The sequence below is a fragment of the Gavia stellata genome, chromosome 19 (genome assembly GCF_030936135.1).
Source record: "Gavia stellata isolate bGavSte3 chromosome 19, bGavSte3.hap2, whole genome shotgun sequence".
NCBI lineage: Eukaryota > Metazoa > Chordata > Aves > Gaviiformes > Gaviidae > Gavia > Gavia stellata.
The window spans coordinates 9,412,043-9,429,857 of record NC_082612.1 but is presented as its reverse complement, the minus strand read 5'-3'; the positions used below and the strand labels follow the sequence as shown (position 1 = coordinate 9,429,857).

General features: G+C 38.6%; 1 protein-coding gene across 1 annotated transcript in view; it reads right to left on the bottom strand.

The window, feature by feature from the left end:
- Positions 1-13,473: 13,473 nt before the first annotated feature.
- The window catches only part of INTU (inturned planar cell polarity protein), a 48,841-nt gene continuing 44,499 nt past the window's right edge, over positions 13,474-17,815 (bottom strand). The window contains exons 16-17 of the mRNA XM_059826877.1: positions 16,146-16,294; positions 13,474-14,164 (exon numbers count right to left, since the gene is read on the bottom strand). Coding sequence (XP_059682860.1) covers positions 14,053-14,164; positions 16,146-16,294 — 261 coding nt within the window. The 3' untranslated portion in view covers positions 13,474-14,052. The remainder of the gene's footprint in view (positions 14,165-16,145; positions 16,295-17,815) is intronic.

Genomic DNA, 17,815 nt, shown 5'->3' with positions numbered 1-17,815 from the left:
TGCGGAGCACCGGCCACCAACCGGCAGTTACTCTCCTCTGCGCAGGCGCGCTGTGCCGGCCGGCGGGGAATCCGCCAGGCGCCGGCTACGGCTTCGGCACTTTCCGGAAGGGCTCGGGCTGCGCTGGCTGCGGGCGACGCGCGTTCGAGAAAGATCTGGAAAGGGAGGGAGAAGGCGTTATCTAGAGCGACACCCCGCGCCCAGACGTCAGAACTGCGGCGGGCCACGCCCCCGCCCCCCTTAAAGGAGCCGGCGGGCAGCCGCGGCCGGCCCTCACCTGGCGGCAGCTGCGCGGGGGGGGGCGCAGCGGGGCAGGAGGTGACGCCGCGGCCCGCGGAGGGCCCGGCCCGGTCGCCCGCCCGTGGTGCCTAGCGCTGAACGCTACTACCTGCTCTCGCCTATCGTTCTGACAGAAAACTTGGTTGCAACACAGCGTAATTTAAAGTGATGATAAGAATCTAGTGCGGTTACTGCTGGGCCGTGATTAGGCCGGTTAATACAGGCGTCCTCGGCAGCCCTGAGTCACCCCAGGAGCGGGCTGCGCGGCCGGCCGGCCTCCACCCGGGTCCCAGGCCTGCTGGCCCCGGGCCCAGCCTGCTCACCACGGGGCTGAGGAGAGGGGCGAAGACCCCGAGCTCCTGGAGCAGATGGGTGCCAGGGCCGCTGGGAAAACGCCGGGAGTCCCAAGGCACGGGGTATGCCCTGTATCGGAAAGCCAAGTCAGGCATCGAAAACGAAACCCAGGCGTCTGCGTCCGAAACAGAGGTGGGTATTGCTCCTGGTGCCAGGGACGGGCACAGATATCGGACCTTCAAGTCCCATCTGTCTCCCTCCCACCGCCAAGGCCTACAGAGGAGCTGTCCCCAGTTTGTGCCTACGTACTCCCAGAAGTGCCCTCATACGTGTCATTTTTCTTCCTAGAAAAAAAGATGTCTTGAAACCTGAGTATCTGTACTGCAGCTACCCCATATTTGATGGGTGCCATTTAAGTATGGAAGATCGAAACTCTACAAAACATACCTACAGGCTGGAAAAGCTCTGTAAGTATTTATTTGCTTCTAAAAGTTACATTTCAATTTCACACAGTAATAGGACATCTTTCTGACACAGCATGTGACACTGTGCTGCACAATTTTGTTCCACTGGAGAGACTAAAACTAAGTGCTAAACCCCTAAATATCATTTGCATCCCTGTCAAGAGTTTTGAGTCTCTCCCCCTTTGTTATTGTTTCAAATGGTCTACTTTACAACTAGAATTTTCCTAGCGAAGATGACAGGTGCCATTTCCCTCCAAAACCTCCAGAAGCAAGAGAAGCCACTGTTAAATACAGTTATTTGTAACACAACTATTATTTATTACTACAAGCAATTAACCACCTCATTTTCCTTGCTAGTATTAGGATCAGAAAGGCAAACCGGGTCCAGTCCCACCTGCAGTAGTCAGGGAGACAGATCCCAACTCAGGTTCTACTGTTTTAATCCCTCTTACAAAACCAGTTCTTGGTGATTCAAGGTATTGCAGCATCCTGCTTCTGCAGCACCACCTGAGGCTAACTCCTGACTGAAAAGAAACCTTGGGACAAGAGATTATATGCAAGTACTCTCGTGAAGCTATGCAACATTACTAAGCCAGGCCCAGCAGAAATTGTGCAACTTTGCAGCAGGGGGACAAGCTGTCACAGCAGAAGCGCTGGCATGTCTCACCTCTCAGCAGGATAAATCAGCCTGTGCACAGCTTCACGCTGCAGCTGCAGCATTGTTTCTGGCAATCAAGCCAGCTAGTTTCAAGCTGCAGTCAGGAGTACAGATGTGTAGACATTCGTGACAGTGACAAGAAAAGTGCCAATGGACTTTTTATTTGCTTTGTCAAGACTAAGACTGTTAGAGTTGGAGATGAGATCGTAAGCAGGATGAGCCAAACTCAAAGTATTTCATAAAAGTCTTGTCTGCATGCTTTAGTGTCATACTGATTGCCTAGTCTGCGAGTATGAACAAAATTCAGTCAAGTCAGATTAGCCACAAACTTGCCTGAGCATATCCCCCCCCCCCCCCGCCCCCCGTCCTCTACTGTCACTGTAGCAGTCTTCCAATTGGTATTGTCCCGAGTCTTTCCAATTCTTGGCCTGTGGATCACATCTGATTTTTTAGCAGCTAAAAAAATTATTTGTACTAACTCAAAGAGCTAAGGGTTTTGTGTGAAACAATGGTTGTGGAGAAACATTAGGAAAGCTGCTAGCATTAATTTCTTTGAAACCAAATATTTAAATAAAGGCCTCCTAAATGCTTTCTTGAGTCCCTATGTTATCAATACTCCACAAGGTTTGGTTTCTTTTTCCTGTCCCTGTTGAAAAGTTTTACCTCAGAAATAAGACTCCTCATTTATGTACACTGTGAGATTTATCCTCAATACTGAGAAGAATCCTTGGTCATTATAAATTTCCTCAAGAAGTAAGGTATTTAGTGTTCTAAGTCTCTAGGTGCTTGGACCTCTACATTTTTGGGCCATGTTTTGGCTTGAAATGCTGCCAGCCAGACTACAATTTTCTCAATCATATTTGAAGGATAGGACAGAGAGAAAAGTGAGTTGCTGTATTTCTTAATGCCAATTTAAAAAAAAAAAACCCAACCCAAAACGTGAACTCCTTTGCTGTCTTGACTTGTGCTTTGAAATACCATGAAAACACATCAACAGGCTAGAAACAGGTTTTCCTTTTACTGTGGTTCATGCAGAAGCTGTAGCAGGCTAATATGTACGCATCCTTACCATGGACTCTGCTGACAGGTTAGGGAAACTGTGGTTACCAAAATATAATCAAGTACATGCCGTAATTTAAAATGCAAGATGTGTAACATTTAGTATGAATAAAATGGAAACATTTAGAATTTCAAACAAGAGGCAAGTATTTTCTTGGATTAATTTCTTGAAAGAAAACAGTGTTCTTTAGTTCCCTGAAAACAAATTATTTCATTTAGTACATGCTTGGTCACAAAAACATCCAAGTAATTTCCTAAAAAGTATTGTTTGTATAACATTTAAACTAAAAATATTCTATGCAAAAAATGAGGATTCTATCATAAACACTGTACAAACAAACCAGATGTTCACTCACTATTTTAATCAGATCCTGAACTCTCTGAAACATCAAGATTAAAAATGTCCTTAATTTTGTCATAAAGAACTAGCACTAAGACGACTCCTGTTCCACGAAGGATGTTGGAGAGTGCTCCAGGGAAGAAAGCATTAAGTCCCTCTCACTCTTAAATTTTCATAAAGCAGTCAACAGTTCCTTTGTATTGACGTTCAGTCTCTCTGCTCTTCACACAAATAGTAAGGATAAATCATTGCTGCACTGCACTGAGAAAGAAACTTAGATGCCCGGCAAAATTTGTCTTTCTTTAGTAAAGATGACTAAGGAACATTTTCCTAATGTTTCACTTGTTGCAAAGGAGTGATCTTTTAACTAATAAATATTTATCTGATGTAATGCTCTGTTAGCTGGTTCCAATAGCTAAATTTAGAAAGGCTGTGATCCTTCTTCTGATGCTTTTAAGCTTTACTGGGCAAGTAAAAGGCTTAGGAATTAAATGAGGTCACCCCAGTCCTAAGGGTGCTCTGAATTGTTTCAATGCTATTAAAACTTCCACAGCTCATTTTTTTCCTTCTTTAGTATCACTGAAATATTTTTATACCAAGTAGATTTCAGTTCATTAGTAATCAATAGAGTCCATCCAGCAGCTGTTTTCCAAAAAGAGTCTAAAAATGTTAAGCTCTTGACTAGCATGATAATGTAAAAACATAGGAAGGCTAAGAAGGAGCGCAGTCCAGTTTTCATCTAGCCCACCTTGTTTCTGAGCATTAATTTGCTCGACAAATGAAAACAAAGCAAAAAGGAGGATTTGTTAGTTAGTGAACATGGTGCTGAGTTCTCTAAAACTTGCTTCAAGTGCTTACAGGTAAAGGAAACACAGCATGACAAGCAGTGACTGTTCCCATGCATGCACATGACCGTTTCTGTACAAGTCAGAGCTAAAGTACTGAACTCTCCCCTCAGCTTTTTCCGAGAGCAGTATGACTGAAAATCACGCCAACTCCTTTAAGTTTTGAAAACGTCAACAGCAGAGTAGAGACAGCCCGGAAGAATGTTGCATAGCTGTTCTCTGCACAGCAGAGCACTCGGGAAGTACTCTTGCCCGCTGTGGAACTCAGCATAATGACAACAGCAAAGCTCTCACATGCTCTGAGTAACACCGTAGCTCTGACAAAGCGGTTTGTTGTAGGTGTGCGGTGTGAACTGTCAAACAATTCCTGTCTTGGAACTGCAGTCTCTTCAGGATTTGAGGACTATATTAGGAACTGACACTGTTTTTCATTTTCACTAGCAAAAAATAAGCACACTTTTTTGGCGAGATTAATCCCAAATCCCTATTTTTATGTGAAACTCTGCTGGAAAGAAGATACTAGGTTTTTTTAGATAATGTTGAAGAATTGACTTAAATTAGCTACATCTTAAATCAAACCCACCTGCAAAATCAAGGTAAGGTTCTAGACTCTCTATACTGGCAGAAAGATAATCTTGGCTACTTCAGGTCTTTGTGATATCTCTGCAGCTAATAAAGTGACGTTTGAATTTTCCAGTGAAGACAGTGGTACATGTTGTTACATCTTCTGTTAGGAATCAAGGTATGAGATCGCTGTAGATTTCCTGAACATAATAAATGCAGGAAATACATCTATGATAAATATTCACATAAATCAATATAAATTATCATAGTAACATAGCTGAAAAGCATTTCACAGAATCACTAAGGTTGGAAAAGACCTGTAAGATCAAGTCCAACCATCAACTAACACCACCATGCCCATTAAGCCATGTCCCACAATGCCTCGTCCACACGTTCCTTCAACACGTCCAGTGATGGTGACTCCATCACTTCCCTGGGCAGCTTATTCCAGTGTTTCACCAGCAAAATCAAATATTTAAAAATTTAAAATATTTTGGTTTGAATCAACATGAATATATACAACTGAACAGATATTGGTAATGGTTATTACTGCTTAGCTGACAAAAATCAACTTTGCTGAAAGCAGTAAATGTACTGTGCTCATTATTTCAGAAAGTTATCCCATCTAGCAAATATAATTTACCTGAAGAAGTAAGAGGTGCTATATTTCATTCAGGGCTTCCTCTTGGATCAGAATAAGTGTCATAAGAAGTTCATGAAAATCATAATCAGCTTTATTTGTACCTGAAGCCTCAAAACTACATGAATGAAACAAGGACACCACATGAAATACCTTTATACACCCACAACATATATACATCCTCTCATCCTCTTTTGTGCTAGTAAACCTTATAACCTTAGTAAACCTTATTTCATATGATTATAATTTATGTTTTTAATAATCTTGATACTATATTCTAGTGGTAAGTTGATTACCAGAAATACAGGCAATTCTTTGGTAAGGCCTCAAGAAGCACAGTACTTATGAATAAAGACAGCGTTAACTGTACGCCTACTGCTGATTAAGCAGATAAAGCAGAATCTGAAGACAGTGAAATCATATTTAGTCTGAAAGGAAGAAGTCAGTAGGGCTAATGGTGTTTGCCCACTGTTAAGCCTCAAGGATTTCTGTTACATAGGACAGATAATCAGAGGTATGCAGGTATTATGTAAGAATCTCAGCATCTTCTAGGATTTTTTGAAAGTACCTAAGCAAGTCCTATGCTAACATTTATTCTGATTTTCTTTTGGCTTTCTGGAATACTGAGAGAAAAGAAGATACTCCTGAAACAAAACATAGAGACATTTCTTTAGAACTAACAACTCCTTTCTATTATCAGATGGCAAAACTTCCTCAGGGATGCAGGGAACAAGGTCCTCATTTTTCAAGAGCGTTTTTGTGGGTTTTTTTATTGCATGTTTAAGGATGGTCTTCATAACAAGAACTTGTATTATTAAATGTACTTCAAATGCTACTGAACTACCTAGTAAAATTACCTAATAGCTAGCAACAAGAGCCAACATTAATTGCTAATAATGCACTATCATACCCATCACATGCTGAGAAATAATTCTCAGCTTGTACTGAGCTTTGAAGCTTACTGATTCTACCTCACACCTGAAGAACAGCTGTGTGCCACAAAGATTATTTTTCTAACTGCATTAGCTGGGCTAATAAAGGATATTGTACTACCCACAAACCTGTTTTAGTCTGAATAGCTGGCTTCTGATAGCAAAAAGAAAACAGATCCTGTTACTTGGCAATAATCCCTGCAAAACAAAAATGGAAGCCTGTACAAATTCTGTAAAATGTATGTCAAATCCAGCTGATATCAAGTATAATTTTGATAATTTCAGTTGTTAATCCTACTGTAAAATGGCTTCATTCTCCAGTAATACACTCTGTTGACCACAAATAACTGTAAAGACAAAAGCTGCAACTAGCGTGCATTAGTTGATAATAAATCCTTAAAATATCATGATAAAGATTTAAAACATGTGTATTTTTCTTTGTAAAAGCTACCTTAATGGTCTCGTAACATCCAAAATAGAAGGCTCAGTATACAATGATTCCCTGTACTGAAACACCAAAACCCTGGTACAGGCCAGGAAGTCCAGCTGTCTTTGCAATTGTAATAATACAGTCACCAAGTCCCTGGAACTGTCGCTCAGCAGCACCTAATATAAAAGAAATTTATGCACATTGTTATGCTTTACAGAAGCCCTTCTCTTTAGTACAAACTATTCTGCATGACTGAAACATTTCACATTATCAAGATTATATGCAAAACATAGTAGATCGTTTCCTCCCCTTACAAACGAAGCATAAAGAAGAAATTGAGACACATAGATGGATGAAGGCATTTTATTCAAACATAGTGGTATCCAGTTGCTGAAATGCTTTCAGGTCAAATAACTACCATTCCAGTTTTGTCCTCATTCAGCAGAATGCATATGTATGAATTCTTTTACCCTCTCTCTGAAAAGAATTTTTTCTATGTAATACATTTCCCTTTCTCCCCACACATTCATACTCAAATTTATTAGACGTGTTCCTCGTTTCAGCTTTTCCTTGTAGCGGAACACTAGCCACAAGCTGTGACAAAGTTAAAGAATCCACTTTTTGTATCTGTAGATTATTCATCTGTTTCCACGTTCCACAGATAACTACACCCAAGCTTTTAGGATTCGCTACAGGTGAAAACACAGCAAGCAATAAACCGATCTTCAAAGGAAGAACTCCAAACTGTACACCACCTTATACTGAAGGTATCATGAAAGTATTAATTCGGCCCAAGTACAGGGCACAGAAAGCAACAGGTAGAGTCAAGTAGCCTGACATAGCTCTGTTGACTTAAACAGCATCACAGGCACATCTTATGTAGTAAATGCAGACCATGTGGATGTAACCAAAATCACTTTTTATTTGCTGGTTCAGTAACAGCAACTCTGTAGCTGTAGTAGTATGGAGTCCAGCATAGTTTAACTGCCCTAATATTTTATTAGTTGTACAGGAAGCTTTGCAACCTGCCCTAGCTCATGTTGCTGCATAAACTGCTGCTCGTTGTAGTAGCAAGCAGGAGAAGGGGCAGCTGCAATCTGAGGATGCTTGACTGTGCCAGCGTTACCTTCAATACCAAGTGTCTGGCACATAGATACAGCCTGTCTTCTTTAACAGAAGTTCCTTTGCACTTTACAATCTAAACATTTTAGTAATTATTATTATTTTTAAACATAATCCAGCTAAGCAAAAACTAATGCATGTAACAATATTGTCTTCCCCATTTCCATCCTGCATGAAACATGTAAGAAAGCACCCAAAGGCCTGAAGCTTCAACAATGGATATGCTACTTTGCTAAATATTATACTTACAAATAAATTAATCTTGAGTGCTATTCATGGAATGTTTCTAAAATTTGAGTCACAAGCTCATACACATGTAAGCCATCTGGAAACACTTGTAGGAGACGGAAAGGAGAGTTGAAGAACTATAAACACTGTGTTATTTACATCACACGTGTTTTACTTTTTCCACTGCAAGAAAAGAAAGAAAACAGCAACCTTAAACTCTTCACATACAAAATTACTGTAATTGAAAAAGGACTGCTTAAGAATTTGCATTCAATATAAGGAGATTAACCAAACTTTAATAACTGACAGCATTCTTCCTGGTCAGCACCACCAGAAAAGCCTGTGGCAAGAAAAGTTTCTGGCACTGCAGTAAAAAAACGTCAACAAGAGAAAGCACAGAACATTGGATTTTTGTTTAAATTATCAAAACCTAACCAAGGAAATCCTAAAACAGATAACCTAAGACAGACACAAATAAAGCAGATTTTCCAGCTATTTTCACATGAAACAAATTAGATACGAAGAACTTATTTTCCATTGTGCTGATATGAATGATTTGTATGTGATTTGTCAAATGCCAATATCAACATTTCACATTCCAAGACCAAGATTTCTTGTAATTAATTCCATGGGTGTAGACCCCTGTGTCTTTCAAAAATCCATCCAAGTTTAAGGGACTTTTCACAACTACACAGCATTGCAAGGTAAGGCAGCATAGCCCAAAAGCTTGTGTTTTTTAGCCATAACCTAAAACTGCTCCTTTTCTGGCACATTGTACAAAACTAAGTTCTTAAAATGCTTTAACTATTGATAAGTACGTTTCTAGCTTTACATGTAGCAAGAAATCCGTTTTCAGTGTGAAGCATTACTTATCTACAGCAGTAATACACACTTTACTATTTGTAAGTTTTTTTCTGACATTTACATAGTAATGATTATCACAAAAATAATGTAAAAAAAATTAAATTGAGAGACTTCTGCTTGAGGGACACAACTGAAGAACTTCACACATTAGAATAAAAGCAGCTGTAATTTCTCATGAATGAATTATGAACATAAAGGTTTTTGAAGCTAGAGTACGTGTTAATGCAGTCTTAACTGTGAGAATGTAATTGGGGTTTCTGACAAAGCCCAGAAAGCATCAATTAACTCCAAAATAATTATGTCCTGAACAAAACTTTGAAAATTCTGACTGCAGTTATAAGCAGTTATTTACATGCACCTCACAAAGCCATTCATCATTGAAGATCAAAAACCAGATTTCATTACCTTCAATAATAAGCTATGCAGTAAGCCATGCTCGCTCTTCCTCGTTATAAAATAAGCTATTTACAAAATCTTATCAATATACCACCACTAATTACCAACCATGTTGAGCTGCACAGCTCTTGACCAGATCTAGTTTGTTTATTAAACAGAACTAATATGCAAGAGATTATTTACCTGTTTATCCACTTTGGACATGAAAATCTGTTTTATTTGTCCTCAAAACCAAAGTTTAGAGCCTGTGTTGGGAAATACCGTATAACATTTGCCAAATTGCCATGCCAAAAGCTGAAAAATCCTACAGAAAAAGAAATGGATCTTTAAAATAACATTTCCAAAGTTTATACTACACTAAGTATATTATACAATATTCCTTCTATAGTTTCTACTTTGGTATGAGCTGTAACAAAGGCAAAAAATGTTCCTTTTCAGGTCCTTTATTTTTCAGGCATTTGGTATCAGGAATGTGGATTTATTCTGACCCTCACCAACAGATGTACGCATTCGGTGTTAGCACAAGAAAATCTAAAACTGCAAGTGAAATATCAATAATGCTGAGAAACAGTTAAGATTTTCAACTTCCTTACTTCATACATTTCTAAGACCAGGGATACCTATGTAAACTGCAGTCCGGAAACTGCAGAATGGAAGAATATTTCACAGAACCGTGTAGAAATTGTTTTCCTGAAGTAGCCTGCCTATGCATTTCCGCTTCCTTAGGGGGTGCTCACACTCCATATTAAAGCAATGGCGAACGGTTTATACAGGTATCATTAACTTGGTAGCGCTTTTGTAATTATATTTTAGTTCTGAAGTAAAGAAAGGATCCCTTTGGACACTAAGATAAATGCATAAGACGCTAAATGGAGCTGAGGAGGTAGTGCAGGAGCAAATCTTCTGTGGATTATGAGGAAAAAAAAGGACGTGAGGACACTGACAGACCTTGGACTGGCTGGCCATGTCAGACTTGGCTAAGCAGTGACAACAAAGTGGTCTCCGCAGTGCGTAGCCATGCTCTTCGTTCAGACGTCTTAATTTTCTTATGTTACCATGGATGAAGGCAAAGACAAGGAAAACTCCAAACTTACATTTCTTATTTTGATTATGTTTTCCTATACATGAAAATTAGTATGCTAAATAAATGCTGCCTCTGTAAAACTCTCAAAAGGAAAACTTTAAAGGCATTTTACACTGTCCACAAATACCAACGAACATGATTTTGCTACTATCAAATAAAACAAAAAAATCCTGCGGGGACGTACTCAATAGTAACTCTGTCCTCACCACCTCCCCTGCCAGTACCCGTACTCCTTCGAATGCCCACAGCCCTAATGGTGTTCCATTGCTGTCAGTTCAAAGGCGTTTCCAAAAGCTTTTGTTTTTACAAGGTTTGGGAGAGAGAGGGCAAGGTGTGGGGATGGGGCAGCTGCCCAGGGTTCCTACCGTGCTCCTCGGGGATGTGCACGTAGCAGTCCACCATACCCTTGCACTGCCGGTCTGCCCAGATCTGCTTGGATGAGGCCTGCACTTGGAGAACAGCTTCAGCCCCTCAGCGGGTGCCACCGCCATCTTGGAGATGGCGGCGCCATGCTGCTGGCTAGCAGGTCCTTCCCGACGGAGGGGGTCACAGAGCCCCTTGCCCTGCGGGGCTGCCATGGCACCACCCGGCTGCCCCCCCGCCGTTTCTTCTTCTTCCCACAAAGCACGCGGCCAGCAGGCACTTAACTGGCTTCTTTTTCCTCAGAATTTAAAAGTTGATGGTCTCAGGGCACCCAGGAGCTGAGCCGCCTCCATCCTCCACTGTTACAGGCCGCGAGGGGCAGCTGGGCCCAGAAACCGCACCATTTGCTTCTACTACATGGATCCCTTCCAGGGGTGCTGCCCTCCCAGAGCTGCGGGTAGCAAGCTTTCCAGAGACCTCAGGAACTTTCCAGAAGCTTCTGTCAGCTGTGGGAACTGGCCCCTTCTCCCCTGACCAGGAACTAGAGAATTAAAAATAACAGGCAACGAAGGGTAATTGTTGATCATATTGAATTATGAGTTAATCAACTTTGTCTATGACAAGTAAATGAATTTTAGTCATGTTAGTTATACCCATTCCATTGCAGGTCAGAAGTACCAATTCCTTCTAGAATGCCAATAGTGTTTTTTTCCATTTGCTTTACCTCCTCTATATCTCCTGACTTTATGACTAATGAAGGCATGAAACACCTATTTGTTCAGTCAAAATGTTTTAATTGTTGATGTTTTTCAACGCTAAATTTAGTTTCTTGCATTCTCTTGTCATTAGTAATTTTAACCCTGGTACTCTATTGATTTGTTGTACACCACATTGCTTTGCTAACAGTTTTTATAAGTAATAATTGAAGGCAAAATAAATTAATTTCTTTTGAGCCTTAATACTACCCTTTTAACTCTTTCACTAGCTTCTCCATATCTATTCCTTTTAACATTAATTCTATACACTGATTCACAGCTATAATCTTCCTGAAAATGACAAAGCTACAAGATTGGTATCAAAGATACCTGATAAAAATCTGTGTTCTGTTGGAAATGAAATCCTATCATCCTTTGGGGCTCTTTTTAAACATACTCTTAAAAACCTGCAGAATACAGTCTCTGCTTAGTTGACTAACAAAATAATCATTAAAAATCTCCTTAAGTCTAGTATCAACATGATTAATACCAATTTTGCAATGTTTGTTGCTGAACTACGCTGCTTTGAGTAGTGTAGTCCATACTACATCCCCACTCGGATGCCCTTAATTCTGTTTAAGGTAGAGTTTCTTGTGAAGGACCAAGCCAGTCTAAATAGCTGATTGGTACTGAAGGAGTCCCACCTTCCTTCAGTTCTTCTCCACATACATCTACATATTCACACTGTTTCTTCTCCATTGATTCAGTTGTGTGTTTGGCCCAGCTGAGTCAACTGAGTTTAACCCACTACACTGGCAGCAGAGTAACCTAGTCTGACTAAACACAAGGATCTAGATAAAAGTTAGCTGTCCTTTTTTTAAAGCATTCAAATATCTTCCTTTTTAGCACTCAAACCGTATAGCCCAGCCTTTAAAAGACTGAAACAAGAGACAAATATCAGCAAAATTACCCTTTCCATATAGATACTTACGTGCACACACACAAATTTTGTAACAGCTGTTAAACCTGCTAAAAGCAGTGCAGCAAAGACTGCTTGTTTTTTTTATGTTCCTTCTTCCATTACAAAAAAATCTCATATTCAAACCCCACATACTTTAGACTTTTAAAAGGTGCTGTTCAGATGTCATCCATATTATTACATATTCTTATTTTTCAAACAGTAAATCTCACATCACTTGATTTACAAATGAGGAACAAATCTAAAGCACTATTGGTATAACTCAGTTTTGTATGTCTCACACTGAAATACTGTCTATTTCTCATCTTCTAGGAACCATAAATTCTGGAGAAGGCTGATTAACAAAATCTTCAATCATATGCTTAAACTTCAGGCTTAAGACCTCTACTGCTTGGAATTAAAGCAACTGTTGAGTGATTCAAGACAAGCTGTGAATCACTCTGTGAGAGTGGGCAGTTATAAGCATTTGATTGGCAATTTGGGAACTACTCTAAACAGTGTAATTTACTAGTGAAAACAAGATCTAAAGATTTGATCATGAGAGCCTATGGAACTGAATTTACTTTCCTGAATACTTAAACTTTTTGATCCCATTGTTTAAAATGCAACTTCAGTCATGCATTTTATGAAAAGCACTCAGGAAAAGCAAGTAGAAACAGCAGAAAGAAAAAAAAAAAATGCACTGTTGACATGGAACATGATGAAATGCTATGCAGATGACCAGATCTAATGTGCTGGCTGTGGGTAAAAAGCCCCAAAAAAATCTTACATTTTAAACTAAACTTTAGTAAAAAAAAGATTTAGGAGCAGCTGGTCTGTAGATTACAAATGTTTCAACAATTTGGAGGAAAACTGAATTTTATAGAAGAATTCTGATTTTGCAAACACCTTGCCTTCTCTTGCCTTATATGGATGTAACCTAACTTTTTTCGTAATATTCAGCTATAAATTGTAGAAGACCTAGCTAAACAAATATTGTTTAAATAAACAAAAGAGAAAATATGTTAAGTAAAAAAAATAGAATAACACTTCACTGGTCTTTGCCAAATATACATTTTTTTATTATGAAATTATTAATATAAAATATACAATTAGCCGAGTCCATGCATAGGTTTTAAAACCATCACCCCGCTGCCCCCAATCTTCTTTTGTGCCTTCAAAATTGCATTTTAACAAATAGAAGTATTATTTATAGTTAAAATGCACAAAGTCAAGTAAAACAGCAACCACACTATAGTGCTCAAGTGTGCAGGCGACCATACTGGCAAAAATGATAAGCCATTAGTTTTGTGTAGCTAAGTGCCATGAATTGGCTAAAAGATTTCTTTCTGTTTTGATTAACACAATGCTACTGAAAACATTCAGTATTTTTCATGCCCTTAGAGGTGCAAAATTTTAATTAGCTGGAAAACTTTTTAATTTCCTTCTTCATCAATTGCCAGATACTCAGAGAGTACTTTGAGGATAACAACTTATCATTTTACATTGCATATTATACACTGAACAGCAGTGAATATACAAATTATGTGATGTTTTCATACAATAAAGTTATGATCAGGATAAATAAATCAACCGTATATAAAAATAAGGACTTTGGTTCTCTGAAATCTTTTTAAGTATTCAATTGATGAGATCACTGAATTATCACTGAAGTTTTGCCTATGTCATTACCACAAGGTAGATTTATTTTTTTTAAAAGCATTTCAAAAGATACACCATGGGTAAACACCACAATTGAGTTAATTTCTCTTTATATTGAAGTATTTTAAAGAGATGACAACACCCTGCAGGATGGCTGAATATTAAGGAAGCTCATCTATGTAGCTAAGCCGAAGGACAGTTTAAAGGCCAGTTCAACAGCAGCTTCTGTGACTGAGTCATGAAAACAGACATAACACTCCTGAGGTTTTGGATGTAGAATGAGTCTCCTGGGAAAAAAAGGAGAGAAAAAAAAAAGAAAATTATCATTGATGTTAGCTTTTTCTCCTCAGCTGTTTGATATATTCTGGCTGTACCCTGAGGTTTCAGTAAGATGTTAAAAATAACTGCTGTGTAAGACAGCTAGCAAATTTCTGTGGCTCTCCTGCATTATCTTACTTTTTTCAGTACATTAGATTTTTAAATCAAGTTATTATCTGCTCAGTTTTCTCAGGGCTATGTATGAAAAAATTCTTCAGGTTTTCAGGAGCTGTTTGTACGGTACTGGTGTGTTTGCATTAATCCAAGTTCCCAGGCTACAAGCTACAATCAAGGTACTTAGGAGCAAGCCCCAGTATTCACATATTTACTAATTTTTAAACTTAATACATCTGGATAGGTACATTCCCACATGTCAATCTAATAAGCTCTTTTAGGGAAACAGCTAAAATAGTAAAACTGTTAATACTTATACATAACTGTGTGTACCATTATATCATAGCATATGGCTCTCCAAATACTAAGGGACTGCCCTGCAGAGACTGAAAAAAATTTTTTTAAAAGGTATCAACAGCAGCATAAACATTTTTAAAAGCTTAAAGATTTTAATTTTTCCAACCCCAAGGATAGCACACAAACTGCAGTTATGTACATTCATGATGGGAAAGAATTGTTTTTCTTCCTTCTCTAATCATCTGACTTGAAGGCAAACAGGTTGAACAAAAGCTCTGTTAGAGAATTTCTACATTATTATTCCTGGTGAATATAATTAGCCGTGGATGACATTTCCTCTCATTGTATCAGTAAAAAGTTCTCATGCCGTATTCAGAAATGTATTTTGCTGTTTTCCAACTTTCCTATTGCGCAATACTTGAACTAGTCAATAATTATAATTTAATTAATCAAGCATGATCATTCATCTTCCTTTCCCCCCCACCCATAACTAATTCATTTTTCATATGGTGAAAGCATAGCTTCCATTTAACTGGGCATTTGCATTTTTCTTTATTTATCTAGTAGGAATACCAAATACATAAGATGAATGTAGAAAAGAAGGAAACATCCAGTTGACTGACTACTTGTAATATGACTGTCTGCTTACTGCAGCTATAATGTAGACAGCACAAAATATAGTAGATGGAGTAAAGAATAACATATGAAAAGCAGTGGCTACAGAATAGAGCTTACAGGCCTGGACTTAAACAGTTACAAGATCTGACACATTCTCAATTGTGAAGAAAAGATACATACTACTTTGTCATTACACCTAATTTTAATTACTTCAAAAATGTATTATTCTTAGTATTTAATGCCTAGGGCAGTATGCTGTTCTGTCATGCAAATAAGGCTTAGCTATGTAACAATCATGATAGGCATCATTAAGAAAATCACTAAAACAAAGTTTAAATAACAGCACAAATCAAACCATTTGCAAGGATAATGGCGGAACTTTGAAAACAAACTGAGGAAAGCAAACTCCTTTCCAAAATAATCTCAAATAGACTGGTAGGTTGATCGGATCTTCCTGATGGAAAAAAAACAAACCCAAAACAACCAACAACTGCAATTGTTCGCCTTACTTCCTTGTATCACTGAATAAGCATTATGCATGGAGGCAAGACAGGTGGCATTTACTTGCAAAGCAGGCAATGGAGAGGTCAGGAGTGTGAAGAGCGCAAAGAAAGTGCACGGTATTGAGAGTACACAGCACTTCAGCACATCTGCCTGGCACAGTGCAGCACTGCCAAGGGTGCCGACTCTGTGGTGTTAATGTGCTGGCACGGTGCTCACCTGAATTAACGCACCTATGTTTTGCAGCAGGTGGAACATCACATGGATGCAACTTCCCAGATACCAAATCAAAGCTACCTCAGTCAGTCAGCTCCAGTATTTCTGTGATATGCTACAGTTAAATTTACTCTTAAAGAGTACAGCAGCATATTCAAAATGGAAAACTTTGGGAGAAATACATTCATTTCTCTTTGAACTCACCCCACAACCCAGTAACTCATTGTTGGTGGTGGTTTCTTCTGATCAGTCCAGTTATCAGGAGAGCACTCAAACAAAACTCCATGTTCTCTTACCAGATCTAGGTCTTCAGCTGCCTTACCAAATTCTGAAATCCCACTGCCTGCTTTTTTCTGTAAAACAATTGGTGAAATGTTAGTATAGAAGGAAATATTTTTACATAAACAGTAACAAATATAAGTATGTGATTTCTTCAGCAATCCCTGATGAATTATATTGCTGTCAAAAAGCCAGACTTAGAAGATACAACTTGCTTACATGATTCTTCCTCCACAGTTTTGTTACTTTGGCATCAACAGGACTTTTCCACTGTTGTGCAACTTGGAGGTAGACACATGCTCCCTTTTTTGATTTTTTTTTTCCCCCTTCTCACTGAACGTTCTTTCTCTAATAAGACATCTGAGATAATACAGCTTCTTTAAAAAGCTGTGTAACAACAGCTAAAGCTGTCATCTTTCTTTCTCTGTGTGCCTCCCTAATTAAGAACTGTGATAGTAAAAGCCTATTGAATAAACTTGGCCAGGCAAGAATTTCTTTTTCTAAATAAACAGTTGAAGCACTTTGCTCAGAGCGTTTTCTTGCTCTTACTCAATATGAGTGCATAAGATACATAGAAAATAAAGACATTTTTGTGTTTCATTGAGTTTTTAGGGCTATGTTTCATACGGAGCTTTTGAATAAAGCTTGTAAAAGTTCCAGGTGTTTCTAACTGAACTCCTGGTACATGTTTGGTGAGGATCAAAGTGTATGCACTTTTCTATTTTTGCTCTGTCTTGGTGCTCAACAGTCCTGCGAGTGCAATAAAGCCATAGTATCTTTCACCAGAAATGCGAGGGGGAAAAGACCAGAATGGACATGGAGTCAAACACAGGAGGAATTTTAAAAGGGTTTGTCGCTAGCTTAACTCTTCTCCCATAGAGGTCAAAGGAAGTTTAGTACTCTTTTGTAAATGTCTACGTAATAATAAAAAAACCCCCAAGCTTCAATTTTTTTTTTTCTTTGAAGCATGAGAAGTGAGATGAGATTATGTGAACAGGAGCAGAAATCCCTTTGAAACAAATCTGTCTTAAGAGAATTGTTAAACCAAGGCATCTCTGGATCTGCCAATGAAACTTCAGTTCCAATTACAAGATCTGTAAAGGTGAAAGAAAAGGTTTACTTGAAAAAAAAATCTCACAGAACTTCTTCTGCCATATGCAGAAGCATAAACCACATCTTTCAATCTGCCTACAGTATTGACTATGTGGGGACTGAAGGTCTAGAAGAGAAAAGGTGGTCACATCATCACAAGTATCTTAATTTCTCAAAATGGTAGAAGAATAAGCACCTTAGCATTTGAAAAAAAAAGGGCTAATATTTGCCTGAGAAAATGTCTTTTGAATTTCCTTAAACATGCTTTGGATTAAATTCATAAAGCATATTCTAAATTACTACTAGTTCGTAGAGTGGAAGAATTTTCACAATAGATGACTTAACCCTTCCTGTATCTTTCCTTGTACACAAAATTGTTTCAAACCCTGTTCTTGCTAATACTTCTACTGAAAAAGACTTAAGGAATATGTTAGTACTCAGCCTAATAATCTTCCCCACCAAAAAAATGGGGTTGTTACTATGCAATTTCCAAGCTGACATTT